The 19,885-nt window shown below is 41.4% G+C and overlaps 1 protein-coding gene across 1 annotated transcript in view; it reads left to right on the top strand.

Annotated features, from left to right (window-relative positions):
• ADAMTS19 (ADAM metallopeptidase with thrombospondin type 1 motif 19) overlaps window positions 1–19,885 on the top strand; it is a 1,315,906-nt gene that overhangs the window by 832,948 nt on the left and 463,073 nt on the right. The window contains exons 12-13 of the mRNA XM_078675613.1: window positions 14,545–14,675; window positions 17,061–17,227. Coding sequence (XP_078531739.1) covers window positions 14,545–14,675; window positions 17,061–17,227 — 298 coding nt within the window. The remainder of the gene's footprint in view (window positions 1–14,544; window positions 14,676–17,060; window positions 17,228–19,885) is intronic.

Below are 19,885 nucleotides of genomic sequence, written 5' to 3' on the forward strand. Positions count from 1 at the left end.
AGTAGCGCTTAAGGTATTCTTCGTACGTTGCCTGTTCAAACAATTTTAAATAGAGAAAAATCTCCTCATTACCTGCCTATATGTATTGCAACACATATATATATTTATCAAACGAGATTCAATATTGGCCAATCTTTCAAACAAAGCCGCAGTAAGTGTTACTAAACTACCTTACCAATCAAAGGCATCAAAACCAACAGCAAGTGCCGTAGAACGGCTCTTTCCAATCAAATGGTGTCAAGGTTCCAACTGCCAAGTTCTCAAATCGACCAAATGGTCTCGGCACGGCGAATTAACAGAAGAGATCTCATTCGCGGACCGGCGCCACCTGGATGGTCAGATCAGAAAGAAAGGAAAAACGCTGTGGGTGCCAAGACTCGGGTCTTCTCAGGCAGCGATCGTGTCCAAAAGCGAGATTCCAATCCTTCGTCTCAACCAGTCCTTCGGGCATCCGAGTCACCGATGAGCCAATTTGTAGTAGTGAGCCTCAGCAAGGCCTACCAGTGCTGGGGGTTCTTCCTTCTCTGCACAGAGTCCTCAGACCAATAGAAAGAAGTTGGCACAGAAACTGGAATAGAAAAGACAAAGTTTATTAAACCTCATGAGGTGGAACTACATTCACACAACACCCTTCGGCAATGTATGAAGTAACACACTGACTGGAAGGAGCTTGGTCCTTTTATACCCACACAGGGGCTCAAATGAGGGCAGTACAAGGTACAGAATGCTGGTTTCAAATACATATAAGGTAATACAGAGAGTGTGCTAGCAACAAGTGCGAAGGGCTAACAGTTAGCTAATTCTGGTGGACACATCCTGACAGTTACAAGTTGGGGACAGCTATAAGCTCAACTGAGCATGTGCAAAGCAGAAGACGCTAAATATATCTCGTCTCGAGGCAGAAATCAAGAGCAGTTAACATGAAGGTAAGACAGAGCACATGGCAAACAAAATGGCCGATAGAAACACAAAATGGATTCCGTAAAATGGACAAGATAGTCTCTAGATACACGATGTCTTCTGCTAATGCTTAACCTAATCATTGCTAAATTACAACAATCTCAAAAAGTTCTTCGACTCACCAACATTTGTTGGTTAACTTGGACTTAAACGTTTCAGGGCAAACTCAGGTAATAGGGCAACAGAATGTGCTTATACAGACGTTGTCAGAACAACAAGTTTACCGCAAGTGCATAAGCTGTCTAAGCCGGAAAAAAAAAATCTGAAAAATTGCAACAGTCATATAGTTGAATCGTAAAACACAATCAGCAGCAACTTTTAAAAAAACAAACCCATCACTCCATCGGGTTCATTCACTACTTCCAGCATCACTAGCAGTCCGTCCCCAGCTTATCAATCACCTATTGCTTAAAAAACCAACTCCAAAAGTCAACCGTTCGCCAGCAGTACAGTCGCAGACGGCTCCAAGATACCCACTGAAGACAACATTCCCAGCGACATCAGGGAATGGTCGATCACAAACTAACATGGAGCTGGAATCTATTTGTTCAGGAGCAAGCCCCTGCTGTGAATCATCTAGGGATGAACCCCGGCACTAGAACCTCCTCTTCACCACCAACTGGCAAGACCAGACTTGTGCATAGATCGGCGGTTCCTCAACATCTTACAGGTAACCCAAAAAAGATGGCGAACACAGACCTCAGGCAGCACTACCAAAGCGATCTGACCTGGAGACCTTGTGCAAAACAGTCACAAACATAGTGACTTTGAACCATCTCAGCTCAGCTCAAGCATCTATTCTGCAACAACCGCCCACTCGCCAATGGAGAAAGGTACAAACCCCAAAATTGTCCGAGCCCCCAGCTATTGCAATAGAGCACAGCCTGGCCACAGTCAGCTCCCAGACCAAACTGCTGTTAACTCCGGAGTATACCTCTCAAGGCCAGCATGATGTTTTAAATCGAGGGAACATTCTCAGACTTTGCAAATCAATCCCTGAACTGTGTAATTTGGAATCTAATGATATAATTTCAATCTAATTAAAACCCACGCCAGCAACCGAGTAACTGAATCAACCCTATTTACACTAGTGTCCAAGGTCATAAAGGAGCTTGTCCAATTAAAAGCCAACCAATTCAACAACTGAGGCATCAAACTAACACCTAGCAATCTCTGGTATCCATCAATATTAGAAACTACCCCGGCAATCTGCAATAATCCAGTAATTCCTCCTTTTTCAGTATTAAATTCAGCTCGAAGCCGCTCTTCAGCTGAAAATGATGAACCAGTAGCAGAACGTCAAACTACAACGAGGGACACCTGGACCTGGCTGCCAGCCGCTCTGTCCCAGGGTCTGAAAGACTGAAATAACATTTATACCAGCATAACAAGATGTTCCTGGAAAATGAACAGCTTTTCCACTAAATCTCAATCTTTTGATGCGCTTGAATTCTTAAAAAAATATGATATCACACTCCTTCAGAAAACCTGGTCAGCGACAAGTATCCCTAAAGAAGGTTATCTGGAATTCAGTTCCCCCACCTCAAGACAGTACAAGCATGGCAGACTGTGAGGCGGGCTTTCGATCTATGCTGCCTGCAAATTATCTCTACACATTAATCAGTTAGAAATCAACCAAGATTGGATCGCCGGCATTGGGGTTGGAAGCCCCAATTCGGGCAGACAGCTGCTCTTGCTCAAAATCTAACATTTCTCCCTACACCACAGAGAAAAAGCCCAAATTGGACGGTCTGATTGAAATTATAAACAACCTACTAAGCGAACATTGACTTTGTTGACACATCCCTAGCGGTTCCACCACACCTCGCGGTGCAATGGATACCTGCAGGTAACAGGCCGTCCAAACTGGGAGAATACATTGTTCTTCAATTCAGCAATGTGGGCTTTACTGAATTGAATGGCCCCTTCCCCACGGACACTCCACCAGCTTGGACAAGAACAAATGGCCATACCCACTCATTTCTGGATTTTAATTTAGGCAACAACAAAATGCTCCCTTTGATAGAGAATTATTGCATTGCAACATCGGGTGAGAGCGAACATCATCCCCTGATAATAAGTCTATCCTTCTATGTCGCCCACCACTTGTCCATGGGCCACAGGCTAACTGACACTTACACAGTGATTGAAATGGACAGACCGTTCAATTCCCATAACAATGGAAGAATTCAGATCCCTGTTATCTGTCTGGCACGAAGGGGTCGTCGCACCAACAGACGTATGGGATGCTCTAGGAAACCGATTACTTCGTGAATTCCCATCTTCGTCATGAAATTTATCAACACTCAATTAATTACGTATCACAACAGAGACCAAAAAATTAAAAACTCAAAGAAACTCTGCCCTACGCCATGCCAGGAAGTGCCAGGGAGATGCCCATCTATTTTACAAATACAAGCAAGCTCAAAAAGCATTCAGATTGTCTATCCACAGAGACAAACAAAAAGTGGCGGACCAGTTTTGGCTGAAATTAGTACATGCAAGCAAAAACTCCGATTCAAATTTATTTTGGTAGCTCGTGAATAGGAGGTCACTCGGTGCAAGTGGACAAGGCAGCGCAAATATAAGCGAGGAAGAATGGGCCCTCTTTTTAACAAACCACTTCAAAGAGCATAAAATCAGAGATGACCGATCCTCCAGTCACCAGAGCAGTCACTATTAGAACCAACAAGCAATGGCAAGCCAGCAGTGCAAAACAAACTGGTCATCCCCTTCCAGGCCGTCACTACCATCGGCACAGTGAACTAGCCAAACTATTTCCTGACAAAGATTATGGGGGATCCAGAAGTACTCAGAAATAAAATTGCATGCATTATCAGTAACGTACGGTTAAACGGAGCTCCCGGCCCTAATGGCCTGCCCCGGGCCCTTTTCAAAGCAGACTCCAAATTGTGGTCTGAACACTTGGCCCTCCTGTTTTCATACTGCTGGCTCTACCATAACATACCAGAGTCATGGAAGGGAGCCATAATTCATCCCATCTATAAAGGAGGCAGGAGAATGGACCCTAAAAAATACAAGATGATAACTCTTCTAGACGTTGAATCCAAACATTACGTCAGCCTACAGCTCGAAGAACTATCATCCTGGGCACATAAAACACAGTGCCTACATTTTAATCAGACTGGTTTTGTTGCCTAATCAGGAACCACAAGTAACTTACTTGCACTATCTGTACTGATGGAAAAAGCAGCGGCTCAAAGAATGCCACTACGCTGTTACTTTGTTGACTTTAAAGCAGCCTATGATCGGGTCCTGAGAGGCTGGCTCTGTCAAAAACTGCAGAAATGTGGACTACCACATCCTTTTAAAGGCCATAATCCAACTCCACCCAAACACATGGATCCGTATAAAGCTGGGAGAGAGATCCCATGTGTCAAGAAAAATACAGACTTCCTGTGGTGTTAAACAAGGGTGTGTGTTGGCCCCCCTCCTTTTTAATCTTATTGTCTCCGATTTATCTTAATTTACGGACAACGTTAATTCCCACCCTTCTCAGTTGGGTGAAACCCATATTACCAACTTGCTATACGCTGACGATTTGTTTTATTGAGCCACACAAGGGTCGGACTACAAAGACTACTTGATCAGCTGCTCCCCTACACAATAAGTAACGCCCTGGAATCTATCAAAAACAAAGTCAATAACCTGTGGGAAGTTGAAGCAGCTGAATGGCAGGTGGTTCTTTTATGGTAAAAACAGTGAAGCAGTGTCATCCTATATATACCTTGGGATTTTCTTGGACTCTAAAGGAACTTTCCAAAAACAGAAAGAAGTGGGCAGGGCAAAATCCCTGTCACTTGAGGCTGCACTGACAAAGCTTGTGAAACAGCTACTCGGCCCGAGCCTATCCCCGCTGTTAACAGTAATGAAAGCTAAGATTATAAGTTATCTATCATACGGTCAAGAGATCATGCTGTGGACCAACTTCAACATACTGAACAAAATACCAACCAGAATCTTCAAACGAGTATGGCACCTCCCGAGATCTTCTTCACCAGCCCAGGTTAGGCTCAAATTCAGCCTATTAGACCATTGAGGCCGGCACGTTTATCAAGCTGTGCAATAGATTACTCAATTCCCAGGAAGGGAGCCTGGAGGCCCGGCTGTGGAAAGAAATATTGATCTGCCAAATTGGCCAAAAACATTGACGCCACCTGGAACACTCCCTGCAATTACTTGATGTAGAAGAATACTGGGGAACAAACCCACCCCAGCATTCTCTAAAACAAAAATGACTCATTACATCGTATAGCAATACCACACATGCCATTACATGCGATGTAATGACTTGCAGGGTAACAGCTGCGTTGTAATGGCTGTTTACCTCTAAAATTCTCCATCAAGAGAAGTGTTTGACTCTGGTCCTTTCACACAGACAGGGCAAAATTGTCCAAAAGAAAACACGCCTGGACAGTTATCTCGGAATTTAAGCCAGGGGCCGAAGCACTTTACCTATCAAGCACCTATGCACTTTCATGGAAGAAAAGGTTTAAGGCGCTGAGAATGGTCAAATGGCCTTTTTTAATTCACTTACCTGAATGGCGTTGTTCAAGTGATAACACCGAGCGCAGGGGGTGCGGCTACAACGCGGAATCATTTGAGCATGTGGTTTGTGCCTGTCCCCCACTGTTTAACAATAGAAGGTCCCTGTTGCAGGGTGAAGGGAACAAACTTGGAGTTCGGTCGTGTCAAAAAGCCATCATAGCTGCCATGAACTCAGTAAACACGATGCTCAACATCCGGTTTACCATATTCGTCACAAGAGTAGCCAAAAACCTTGGAATTATAGGTTTGGAAGCACCCCCGCCGCAACCTGTACTTCTATGATGTCACCCATGCCACTAAAAAACTCTTAAACATTCTGAACTGATTCCCTAAAACGCTGCCTCGTTTTTACTGTTTTACTAACCTTTATTTAATCTTTTAGAATGTTAATGTTTGGCCGTTTTTTGTCCGCCCTCAACAATAATGACACTGCCATAGTCAGCTTACGCTTTACATCAGATAAATCAGAAACACGGACAATCACAACCATTTAATCATCAGGGACATCCTGCCCCAATAAACTTTTAGCAAGAAAATCACCCGTTTTAAACTACTTTGTATCAATGATTGCCTTTTTTAAACTTTTTTGCATACAAGAAGTACTGTTTTTAATTATTATAATTTTAATTAATCAAACAATAAAGAGATTATTATGGTTATTATGGTCATATGGAGCAGCAGAAAGAAGGAAACACTCATTCTGCCACCCTCTGGGGGCAGACTACTTGACTGGGTGTACTGCCTAATGCCAAGAATATCAGGCTCCCCACCCCATTACATTTCTCACTTTTGTGCCCAGGTCTCTGGTGGTCTTTCTTTCCCCTGGTGGGCGGATTTGTGTTTAATGTCCAATCTGCTCTCTAGGAGTAGGAGAAAAACTGTCTTAGCCCATAGTACTTGGGAGGTTGCTCAGTGTCAAAATAGGACAGATCCCCACCCCATATATTTGTTTTTAAGTTTACTTTTGTCCTGGTGGTCTCATATGCTTTTTGACCTCCTGGGTGAGCAGATTATGGGTTTACCTCCATCTGCCCACTCCAAGGAGAGCAAAAAGCCCACTTAACCACCAGGGAAGAAAAGTGAGAAACAGAATGGGTGCAGAACTTGCTTTCCTGGCATTTTGGTCCATAGATTGAGGGGGAAGATTGGAGGGTTCTTCTCCAGTGTTCCTGCTGCAGGCGTAGAAAGCTCAAGGATTGGTGTCCAAAAGAGGAATGGTGCAGTTCATAGGCTCCTCTTGAGATGGGGTTTTACACTTTGGCACCAGATAGTCTTTGTACCAACTGAGGGATGCAGAATGGCGGGGTTACCTCCCACCTACCAGGCTAATCTTCCCCCAAAGGATTCAGTTTACCTCTTCCTGTCATACTTTTTAGAAGGGGGATGGTGAATACTGATCCTGCAAGCACCAAAAAGATGCCTAAACAAAATAAACAAGTTCACACAGGTGTATCTTGGTAACTGGCAGTAACTCGTGGGCACGTTAAATGAATGAAAGAAAGTAACTTGTAAAGCACTCTTCTACCCAAGGCTTCTTGGCGCTGCAAGCCCTTCAGCCAGAGATCAATTTAAGCCTATTTGATACAACGATCATAAGGGAAAAGCCAGGTCTTGAAACGTTTCCTAAAAAGGTAATGACTTCCTGAGGATTTAATATTCGAAACGAAAGGATTCCAGAGCTTCGGCTTGATGTAAGACAAAGATTTCCCTCCCTATTTTCTTTGTTTAACTCTAAGTACCACCACATCTCGCCAGCTAAGGGACCTAAGATGGTGCTCAGGGATGTACCAAATAAACTTCAAGCGATACATCCTGGAGACCAGAGTTGTAAAGCACTTTTTGTCCTTTGCCTAATAATTTAAGCATGCCCCTTTGTTACCGGTAGTCAATGAAGCCTAGATAGTGCCTTAGAAACAGATTTGATGTCTAGGTATGTTGAGAATAAGGTGAGATGCCATTTTCTGCACCACCTGAAGTCTGGGTTGCAGCACCTTATTTATCCCCAGATAAAGAGTGTTACAATAGTCAAGATGGAGGGCGATTAAAGTTTAGATAACTGTCTTATGTGATAAGATTGTGATAAAAGAAAATAATTTCCATAGTGAGCATAAAATGGCATAGCAGGTAACTGTGACTGATATGCATTTTGAATGATAACGAGCTATCAAAGGCAACTCCTAAATTTCTAGTAGATTTGACTGACACTTATAGGGTTTCCATCTTCCCCGGCCGCCAGGCTTTGTACCATATAGTTAAATCCCAACCAAATAGCACAACCTCTGTCTTCTCTTCATTCAATTTGAGACAGTTTGATTTTGTCCATCTCCCTACGTCTTGCAGAGTCAACTAATTGAGTGTCATCAGTGATAGTGACTATAAAGGGGATCTCTTACCTTTTGTGTAGTGAGAGCTACTTCTGATCAGTGAAAATCATCATCAGCTACTGAAGGCTTAACAACTCATCCATTGTTACCAGACACCCGCACACCTGACTTAATTGACTTTAAACCTATTGTCCATAGAGTTAGATACTATGGTTTGAGCAAAATATTTTGACTAGGGCAGAGGTGAGGAATTTATTAAAATATCTACTTATCCATGAGACATGTTGCTTCATAAATCTACTTGTCCTGTAACAAAATCCACTTGTCATTTTGATGCCATGTAGAGCGACGATAAATTATGGAAGCAATCTCATTATATAAGAGCGCTGATAATAGCCTCTCTGATTATACCAGGGCTCATGCAAAAGTAGGGTTTGAAACCTAGCAATTCCCTTATGTTGCAACCTTTCTGCAGATCTGGAGGTAGTTGTAAGCAATATTTCCCCATGATTAAAGTGCCCTTTTGAGTCTGTGCAAACCTATTAACGTGCATATCTTATGGGTTTTCATCAGCTCATTTCTAATATTTTCCCATACAGAGAAAGGTTTGAAATTTACTCCTGACAAGAGCAGAAGTAAAACTCCTTCCAGGGCTCGAGAAAAAAGTGGTTGGTGTAAGAGTGAACTTGTTACAGCGTAAGAGATTTCTGCATAAGCAATTTTACACATGCATATTTGCTTGTACTAAAATGCAGTTCACAAATATTTTCTAGGAGTGTGATTTCCTGGCCTACTTCTGTAAATTCTTGAGAGTTAATGAAAACTGTCCTTTCACACTTTTGTGACTTTCTTTAAGAATTGGGCCCCTATTTTGGTCTGGCGTTAACCAAGACCTTTTGTTTCTATTAAACTTCTATCTCTTACTCTCTCTCTATATATATATATATATATATCTACAGGCTGGCTTCACTGTGAGTGACCACATTCTGCTCTTTCACAAGGAGCATATTGGCATGCACAGTAGTTTTGTTCAGTGCCAGGAACTGACTGACTACTGTGGCAATGTGTTTTTTTTTATACCAAAAATAGTTTTGCCTATTCCAATGCTTGTTATAATGATAAGGGCCCAGCAGCTCCCACAACAATAACGTTTTACAAAAAACATGTCAAAACAAGACATGCATTGACAAAACCAAAATGCGGACCAACAGTGTCATACCTATTGGCTTTGCCAATGCCTGTTTATTTTCATGTTTCATATGATTTTGTTGAAACTGATTACACTGATTTTCCACTATCAAAATTTTGGGAAAATACTAGCATGCATCAACATTTTACGAAATGATGCTTCAAAGAAATGGTACCTAAAATAACAGTAATTTAGCAAAACGTTTTTTTCCTAGTTGCAAAGAATCCTCAATCTTGCTTTCAAGCTTTTGCCTATATTTGCATCTAATCAGAGGACATCCTGGAAGCATTATACATACCCTTAATTTGTTAAACTTTGCACACATGCATGCACATTTTTATACTGGAAACACTGTCAGTAGTGCAGTCTGAGCTTACAACATTTTCCCTACAGCGCTCACCCTAATAATATTTTTGTATTTATGATCCATAAATACATGTTCAACAAGGATTAACACATGTATACAAAAAATATCTTAACCGCAGACAATTCCCTTCCCTGATTCATAACAAGATACTGTAATCTGGCAAACTAAGGGTCTGTGTCGTAGAGGGTTTGGCTACTTGTCCCAAGGACAAAATAAACATGAAAACTGGTTGTCCTTGACACCTAACAATATGTCCTGAGCGTCATGCTATAGGAATTCCACATCCCTGACCTAAGGCACTATGATGGGGCTGCCATTTGTGTCAGTGAGAGCATGGTCTCTGGGGATGTATGAAAATGTAGGTGTATGAATGGGGTATATTTGTATGGGTCACTAAAAGTCTGGGTCATATGTACTTGCAGCACAGGTCATACTTTCTGCCATATGTGGTACTGTTACATGTATAACACAAACATACAATCATTTTATTTTATGGGAGAAATTTAAAGTGCAGAAAAATGTTTTACAAAAATGTCCATAATATAGAACATTTTTCTGCTCTTTAAATTTCTTACATTTAAAAAAAGTCTGTATGTTTCACTTATACTTATGGCACAGTGTCTACTGCCCACTGGGAGCAAGAGGCCAGCTTTTGTAAATGTGACACTTTAAAATGGGAGAAAATTTAAATGAAGAGTTAACTCAATCATAAAGGTAACTTTTTATTTTCATATCCTCCCATTTAAAAATATTCAAAAACATCATTTTGTTCACAGTTCCAGTGCTGAGTTGACAAGGAATTTTATTTAAGAGTGAAATGCCTCAGTGCTTCAGCTATGTGCCCCAGCCCCAGCCCGGGTCATCAATCTGGCTGTGCTCATTATCAGACTCTGATATCTGCAGCCTGAATATAATGTAAAATAAACACAGCCTTCCCTTTACTATAAAAGGAAAACATGATCTTGTTCTTATCTAAAAAAGAACTCAAGGCTGTAAGCTCTTCTGGAGGTGTCTAGGAGCTACTGGTAAGTAGCAACTGATTGGTTGGAGACACCTGGACTATAATCTGTGGGTGGTCTTTGTACGATAGTACAGAGAGCCAAAGAAATCTAACAAGGCTTGCAAGATGAGACACATACAAATTAAAAAGGGTCAGACTTAAAGATTAACCTTGTGGAATACCACAGTGGAGAGAGAATGGCTTGGACCTAAACAGTGAACATTAGAGGTGGTATGATGCACACCGTTGTACTCCTTTCGTATTCGTGTTTAACTGGTTCAGAACTGTATTGACGTGCATACTTGATCCACGCTCCGCCCAATTGTGCTTTTCAATATGAAGAAACACAAAGGAACCCCATTCGGTTCCAACAAGCTGCACAGTCATATCCATCTCTGAATGAATCAAATTCATCACTTGTTTTCTTCTCTTTATCAATGGTTTACTCCATGTAATTTTTCACTTGTTATCTTTCGATTCCTTCTACTCATTCAACTATAATGCAAAGCTTTCAAAAAAAGCACAGGAGTAATGAGGTTTCCACATGTCATGATTTTATTAAAAAAAACTACCCAATGCATTTCGGGAATTCTTCCCTTCGTGAGGGGTATCTGAAATACAAAAAAATCAAAAACATCACCATTAGCATGGTTAGCACACTCCCAGTCTTAATGCAACAGATACTAAACATGTTCAATTTCTTAATGCTAGATATAAAAAAGCCTGTTAACATGGCCAATCGTATTTCCATTACATTAACCATTCGAAAACTCAAGCGATAATCCTATAACACCCCCATCTTGTAGCCATCTGTTACATATCTCAAGCTCAAAACCCTGCCATATTTCTGCGGTGTTTCTAGCTCCTTCTAACCCCTTCAAAACACTCTTCTGGCCCCACACCCGCACTTCACAAAACGGCTGCTTGGAAAAAAGATCTCCGGTAAAGTGCCCCTCTTTCAGGTGAGCCCGTTGGGTATTGCACCACTGACCCAATGAGGAGCAGCCCATATGATGAAGCATGACACCTGAAAGGGTGTGTGAGGGCATTAAAATCCAACAAATGGATTCCCAACTGTAGATCTTAGTGAGACCCAGTGGCTTCCAGACTTAGTGTGACTTCTGCATCTCCTTCCTGAGGAACGAAACAACACATCTTCTCAGAAGTAAATCTTCTGTTAAAAGGTTTTTTTTTCGTGGCCAGGTATAAGCCTTTCTGTGGAAAGATTTGTGAGAATAGATCTTGAATTTGTTAATGCAGACAAATCATGGCAGACAGCCTGACCCCCGATATGTGAAAGTTTGAGTCCATCTTAATCTCTGAGAATCTATTGCAATAGATATTATGGGACCTATTGGATCCCTACAAAAGAGGGTAGTAGTTCTTATTGATTTGTTTTCAATATAACCAGTGGTGTAAGAGGTTGAGAGGGCAGACACAAATTCTGTTCTAGAGCTTTGTGCTCAAGTTTTTGTTTCAGAATGTTTCCCTGCCACTATCCAGAGTGACAATGGTGTACAATTTATGTCTATTAAGGCAAAACGTTACTTTGAGAGGGTTGGTGTTCATCATAGGATATATGGCACATATGGTCGAGAGGTTCAACCAAGTTGTCAAAGAAGTAGTACAATTGGCCATAACTAGTAACATTGATTGAGCTATGCAGCTTGGTATAACATTGTGGGCTACTAGAGTTACTAATAATGAAACCACAGATATTTCCCCTTTATGATGGCGATAGGGATGAATCCTATAACTAAGTACAATTCAGGATGGTTACTCCACACAGTTGTAGAACAGTGGTCAGTGGAAGAGGCAGGTAAAAGATTTGTGATAAACAAAGGAAAAGTACATCATATTATGATTCCGAGAAAGGTAACATGGCTGTGCATGTTAAAGTTGGTGAACCTGTTGTGTTTGGGTGAGAGTCAATTTTAAGACTCACAAGAAGTAATTGAAGTTTTGAGAAATTCAGTCAGATTGAGCAATGGAAAAGTGTGGAAACTCAATAGTGTAGTGTTTGAAACTTCTGATATATGGAGGTAAATTGAGGATGAGTATTTTTCTGTTAGTAAAACTCCTCTGGATGATGTGCCGGATACTGATGGTAATTCAACATATTTGACATTGTCATCTGCTATACTGAGGGCAAGTGTATCTGCTGATTGTCCATCTAATGATGTTTCTGATTTAGCCATTCACTAAAGAGATTCAGGCAACCGAGAGGTCAGGTAGGTGCAAGAGACTGTGCCTGGCAACATAACTATTTTGACAACTAGCACGCTCTTGCTTAACACATGGGGAAATCTACCTATATCCAATAGATTGGACTACCTCTGAGGTCCCTTCGGCGGCACTACTTCAATTTATGACACCACTACCTACATACTTATCAATACTTTTTTCACCCTCTCTAGGTCCACGTAAAGCGCGAAACATGTCGACCTAATGCACCTCACTCACAATTGCACAACATGTTTTGGCTACTTAGGGCCCTAACTACCCTTGAGCAGCACTCAACCTTTTGGTTTTTCAACCATGACAGAGGAATCCCTTTTATTAAATTCATTCACTCAGGATACCTTCTAGTCATCTTTTTAACTCACGACCCACCTATCACAGAATTAGCACTGACCCGCACACATCATATGGCTTCATAACCAAAAAATCTCTGATAAAGTGACACTTCGGGGGACCCAAAGGGCATTGCAGGGCAGGCCCGACAAGGAGCACCGCCCTATCATGAAGCACAACATTCTTCGGGGTGTGTGAAGGCATCAAGTTACAGTCTCGCTGACTTCCGCTCCTTCTGAAATGACCTCTCCCACAATTCTCTTTTAGGAAGAGCAAGTCTTTTTAGTGAGTGACTCATTACTCGGGAGCATGAGCCTCTGGACCTTCATTTAGCTCCCTGTTCCTCTCTCTCTTTTTTTCGATTACGTTTCTGATTTAGGGTCATAAGGGGAAAATAGAGTATCAGATAGGTAGTCATCTGTTGCTGCTGTTGATGCTAACATTGAAATAGAACTATTGGGTACTACTAAGGACAGTTTGCATGTGTATGGTGCTGATGGAAGCTGTAACAAGAGAATAGGGAAACCACCTAAGTAGTCAGAAGATTATGTACGTGAGAATTCCTAATATGTATGAACCTCATTGTTATTTTTGTTTTGTTTATGGTATTTGTATTTTATTCTTATGTTGATTGTAAATATATTAGTGTAAGTAAATTTAATTTTCAAGATGTTGTATTACTTTGATTTGATTATGTTTTGTTGTTAAATAAAACGGTGCATCTGTTGGGGGCTTGGTGACTCGTTATGCAATCCTAAGAATGTAATAATGGGTTAGTATGTAAGCGGATTCTGCGTGATGTAAGCCAATGAATGGCAGTTGGAAGACTCAAGGACAGCAAGTAAGAGGTAGTCTGCCCTGCTGCTGTTGTATTTTATCTTCAGGGTTTTGCAACGATTAAACTTCTGCAACAATTTTCTTTGGAAGTGCAATGTTTTAAGGTAAACGGGTGTTTTTAAATATGGTGTGGTAACCAGCCAAACAGAAATTAGAAGCTGTGCAGAAAAACCAGCATCTACTAGTTTCTCCCTGGGTCAAGAAGGTAATCCTGTTGTTAGTGCCCACTCTTTGTTGCCTCCTTTCAAAGCAGGTGGGGCTTGTAGTGTTGGATTTCTTCATATTGTACCTGTCAGAACGGTTTCCTTGCATGTGTAGGAACAGTGCATGGACCAGATGTGCCCTTAAATGTGCAAGGCTGACGCTTTTAAAATTCTAAAGCTGGATTATTGTATATTGTAGTTTTGAGAATACCTCTAATGACAATAATACAAAAATAATCTCTGAAATGTCGTGCCCTGTATGGAACTCAAACTTAGATATGTTCCTCTGGCCAGCAGTACTTGAATGTTATCTTTTATCACATGTGCAAACATGTAGCACATAGTACCATTTAAAATGGCGATGAGAGCACCTTTGTATTTAACATTTTACCTAGTCACTCGTTTAGAAATGTATTTGTATTGTTTTAGTTGTGACCACGTTCATTATGAATGTGATGTTAAAATAAATGTTGCTATGAATCTGTTGACGCGCCCATTTTAAAGATGTCAATTTTGAACAGTGGTGCAAAGCTGGAGAATGTACCAGTATGATGTCATTTCCGGATCAGCAGTTGAGTGAATGGAGTGCGTGGAGCCCCTGCAGCAGAACATGCAGCACCGGAATAAGTAGCAGACAACGCAAATGCCATAGGTAAGAACCGAGTGTATGCGTATAAGTGGATTAGGGACTTGCAGAATTAGCTGTTGTTTTGCTATTTATTGACCATACATCATGACACTTTGTAAAACAATACAAGTTAGTTTTAACAACCAAATGCTATTGTCTGAGCCCCTCAACAGAGGTAGCGGTTTTAGAATAGATTACAATTCATAGTCTGATAGAATACTGTTTACAAGCCAGAAGTAGCAAAGTAGTAAGGCATACCTTTACTCCATGCAAGATGGTAGCCCCTCCCAGTCATTACTTAAAGCGGGTGATGAGATTAAAGCGAGAGAGCGAGAGCATGACAGAAGGAGCAGAGACAGCATGAGTGATGGAGTCAAGGAGCTAGATAGAGTATGAGGGAGATGAGGCCGAGGGAGGAGAGCTGGGAGAAGGAGTGATGATATACCTGGAATTGTATGGATCAATGAATAAAAGAACAACACAACCCTGGCCAAGTTGTCTTTGTGTAACCAACCGCCGAATTGTAGTGTCCATGGCAGGTACTCTACTCTTTCCATTCACATTGATGTGAAGTTAACTCCATTTTAAGTGCCATTTATCCTTCAGAAAATATATAAATACTCAGAGCAGCGCAATGCAGTCGTGGAAGCCATCTGTTGGTAACATGTTTGAAACACACATTGTAGACCTTAGAATCAAAATTGGCAGAATTATTATCCATGCAGCATCTGTGGTGCTTGTGTGTGTTTTTTCATGTTTCATATGTGCCAAAAGGCATGTTTAAAAGTGTTGTATGTTCTTTCTGTCCCCCTCTACCTCTCCTGTTCTTTGCTCTCCTTTTCTTGAGCAAAATTCACTTTGGTTATCTAGAATTTCTTTCTGATGAAGTGGAAGTTAAGAGGCAGTAAGATGTCAGGAGAGGAATCTCAGAATTCAATGTGTGTGTAGTGGAAATCCTTCAGTCATGCAAAGTGCGGGGACTTCCACATATTTTCCTTTATTTGCTCAACTGGGAGGATGTGTGCGCACTACTTTAGCTTATGCCTGTGCTTCAAGTGACCAGAGTTGTTGTTGACTTCACCTGACAAGCTTCAGCAATGTACAGGAGGTTCCTGTGTCTTGCAGACCCTCTGCAAATTCTTATGGCCAGGGCAACCATCTTCAGAAGATGATTAAGGCTCCCCATTCTTTGGATCCAAAGAGGTCCACTGTTCCCCCTGAGATGTTCATAGTCGCAAATTCCCCTATAAGTCCCACTTAATTTGTGAATTCCATTGTAATGGTACCTATGCAGTTACAATCATTGGGCCCGATTCACAGAATTAACCTAAGGCAAAATCCTGCCTCTGAGTCGGAAGCTCCGCCTCCGGGACAGAATCTCCGGCCCGAGTGTGGACGTAAAGTTAGTAGTCGTAAATCCATTCTGTGAATACCAAAAGTAGTAAGTGCATTCTGTGAATACCAACAGTAGTAAGAGCATTCTGTGAATACCAAAAGTAGTAAGTTTAGGATTTTTTTCTTAAGTTAGTTCTGTGAATCGGGCCCATAGATTCCATAATGTGCACTGTGAACACCATAATAAAAAAATGGACCAAAAACTCTATGAGAATATGTCTGCAGAGGCCACTGAGTCCCTTCTGTAATCCCACAGTGCAATTAGTATAAAATGCAGCAAGATTTATTATATGTGCTGTGTGTAGCACCCGGATATCGTTATGGAATTTGGCTCAAGATTTTACTGTGTTCCAGCAGCAAAAGTGAAATTCACTCGGATAGCAATTGTTAGAAATTTCTGGATCCAGGCCTAATAAAACCTCTTAAATTAACTATATTACTTCGAAGGTGAAAGAGGCATACTGAAAGTGGACAAGACATTTTTGAAAAGATTGTAATGCTGAAAACCTAATATATTTGTTTCTAAATGTTTTCTAATTCATTAATCAATAAAAGAAATAAATTGTCCTAAAAATTAGTACAGATTTTGTGAGAAGGCTGCTTGCCTTCTTTAACAACGTTATATTTTCACTCAGTTCCCAATTAAAATTATTATGTGATAGTCGGTTATCGCTCCATACCTAAGCTAGCCTCTCGCAGACTGGACATTGAGTAGCTGGAGAAAGAAGCAATACATTTGACCAAGACCCATCATCCACAGAATGCATCATGCGATAGATAACTTAAAATGTCAAACACATTACAAGAAGAATACGTAAGGTAAAATGTTAAGCAATAAAAAAAGACAGGGAACACAGTAGGGAAATAAATAAACTCACGAATGAAATTCCTACGGATAAATAAAAGTGTATTTCATGTGCCACGTTGATGAAATGGCATATGAAGTTCAATGTGCTGAAAAAAAAATAGAAAGAAGCAAAAAACGGTAAAAGATATTTATATTTTCCTATACAGACTTGCAGAAGAAGAAACACATTGTCCTAAAAAGCAGTACAGAGTTTGTGAGAATGCTGCTTGCCCTCCTGGGACACCTGATTTCAGGGACTGGCAATGTCAGACATTTAGTTTCAGACCATCTTACCAGATGCACCCGACGCAGTGGCAGGCTGTTGTTGATGAAGGTAAGAGACAGATTTTAATTTTGTAACATTACCAAACTGAATCGTATAGTGATCCTATATATTTTATTTTATTGTCGTGTTAAAAAATAAATGCATTGTTCATGGAGTAGGTTTTAGCCTCTGCAGTGTATCACTTGAGGTGTTCCCGAGGGACATGTGATGTATTTATCAGAAGCCAGAGGTGAAAATATGTGATGTTGGGATCGAGATTTACAGGGTGTGTTACAAAAACACTCGCTAGGTGGTGCTCTGGAGAAGGGGCTCAAGGCAGGAGCACAGTGTCCGTGTACACCTATGCACTCAAGTGTAGGTGCTCAGTCAAAAGGAGGGGATGCTAGAAACGTCCATGGTGGACTCTCCTCTCCTTCTGAGGCAACCTGAACCTAGACAGCCCTTAATAGAAGCATTGTATTTGGACCCTGTTTCAAGACTCACCTGTCAACTCTCGACATCGATCGCAACTTAGAGTGCTGAAACTACATTTATACAACCCAGGTGTGATTCCCCAGTTTATGTTCTGTTGTATGGTAGGCACTGGACCAACATGCGATTCTTCTATTTTCTTTGAGCTGGCCTTACACAGGTAGGTGATTTCTTCTGAATGAATGTACTGGAAGGGGGCTCTGTTGGTTTAGTGAAGAAACACCACACATTGGTGGTTTTGGTAATATTTCGAGACTTACACCACCCGCATAGTTTAGGGGACACTGTTTGACCCTCGTGGGCCAAGTGCTCAAACCTCAAAGTAATGGAAGCTGTAAATCAATAGTTACTCTGCCCTAATGGAGACTTACAAAATATGCTAAAAAAGAGCCGCAGCAAGAGGCATAGCTGTATGACTATATTGCACATGAAGGTTAAGTCTCTGCTAATTATGGATTACTTGCATAATCGTACTGCACATTTCAATAACAATCTCCCTTAGTCTAATTACCTTCCCATTGACTTTTCCATAAGGTATTAATATACACATATGATTAGAAACTGATGGCCTGAAATGGGACCCTTTCTTTGCAATCAAATACATTACTATTTTGTTCAAGTCATTGCAATAAAAGGCTTGCATATGACCAATCTAATCTTCACAACATATATTAAGGTACTTTTCACAAAATGTAATTGATAAGAACGAGATCAAAACTGGGATTTTACAGGCAAATCACTGCACTGGGGACATCGTTTCCTGAGTAATCAGTTTTGCACGTTTCAACTTAATTAGCTGTCACCTGACTTCCTTTTTAATGGAAACAGTGGCACAGCTAGCTTGTTTTTTACTATGATCTATATGTTTCATTCTGATACAGGTGAGAGTATAAGATCACATAGGCAACCGTTTATTCACATAAATACGCATAGAGCAAATGTCTAACTTTCTGTTATTGGCTGTGACAGCTACTGCTGCTTTTATTTTGAACTGACCTAAACAAATCCACAAATCACTTCCCTTAACTACACAGGGTTACATAATGGAACCATTGCTGGGTAATCCTCTCTCGCTCCACTGCTCTATCTCTCTCCCGGTGAACTTCATTGCTTGATCCTACCTAACTCTCCTTCAGTCCAGTCTGTGTAGAGCCCCCCGCCCTCCCTGGGACCCATTCCACCCAACCCACTCTTCCTCTCCTACTCCACATCCCATCCGCCCCACTTAAGCCCTGTCACCCGCCTTACACCCACGGCTCCTCTCGCCTTGCTAATTGGTAATCCACAACTCCACATTGACTCACCTGCTCCCTCTGACTATCTCATGACCATTTTGGCCCCCACAGCAATCCCTCACAACCACACTTCCCCTCTGGAACGCACCACACAACTCCTACATAACATTCAACTCTCAGACTGGTCCTCGCGTCTGGATGAGATCACCAGCCACCTGCACCTACTCAAGATGGAACTCCAGGATTTGAAATACATCAGTATCGAACACCCATCTCTACTCATTTCCCTTAGCACTTTAGAGAATCTACCCCACTTCCTATCTGGCACAGCTCCTGCACTGGTCATGGAAACCTGTCACCATACTGCTAAAATGTTTCCTCTCCCAAATGCCCTCTACCGCCAAAGAAGACTGAAGGCCGAGCTCTCGACCAGTAAGATCTGGGAAATACTCCTCTCGTACTCTCAATCACTAGACCCTAATAAGTTCCGAATGGGGCAAATCCAAGCCATCCACGCTAACCCTTACAGAGAATCATCCCACAACATGATAGGAATAAATATTGACAACGGCCGGCGCATCAATATTCTTCCGGCTTCCTACTCACACTCGACTGACCAATTGAAGTGCATACTTTTCCATTGCAGATCAGCAAATAAACACGCCTCTGACATCTATTATCCCATCCTAACTAACAAGCTTGACATCATTATCCTCACTGAAACCTGACTAAACTTCTCCTCCACCCCTATCCTTGACCTTCTAGTCCCGCCTAGCCATGACATAATTTGCATGGGCAGATCTGTGAAACAGGGTTGAGGAATAGCCTATATACACTGAAATACACTCTCTGTGTCACACTCAGATTCCACATCACCAACCTCCAGTGAATATCTATGCATCAACATTTCCACCAGTACTGTCTGCAAACCACACACTTTTTACCACCCCCTGCTGCCAACCTTTCCTTCATTTAGCAAGTAATGGAAATCATCTCATCC

This window comes from Lissotriton helveticus, chromosome 2_1, assembly GCF_964261635.1.
Source record: "Lissotriton helveticus chromosome 2_1, aLisHel1.1, whole genome shotgun sequence".
Lineage (NCBI taxonomy): Eukaryota > Metazoa > Chordata > Amphibia > Caudata > Salamandridae > Lissotriton > Lissotriton helveticus.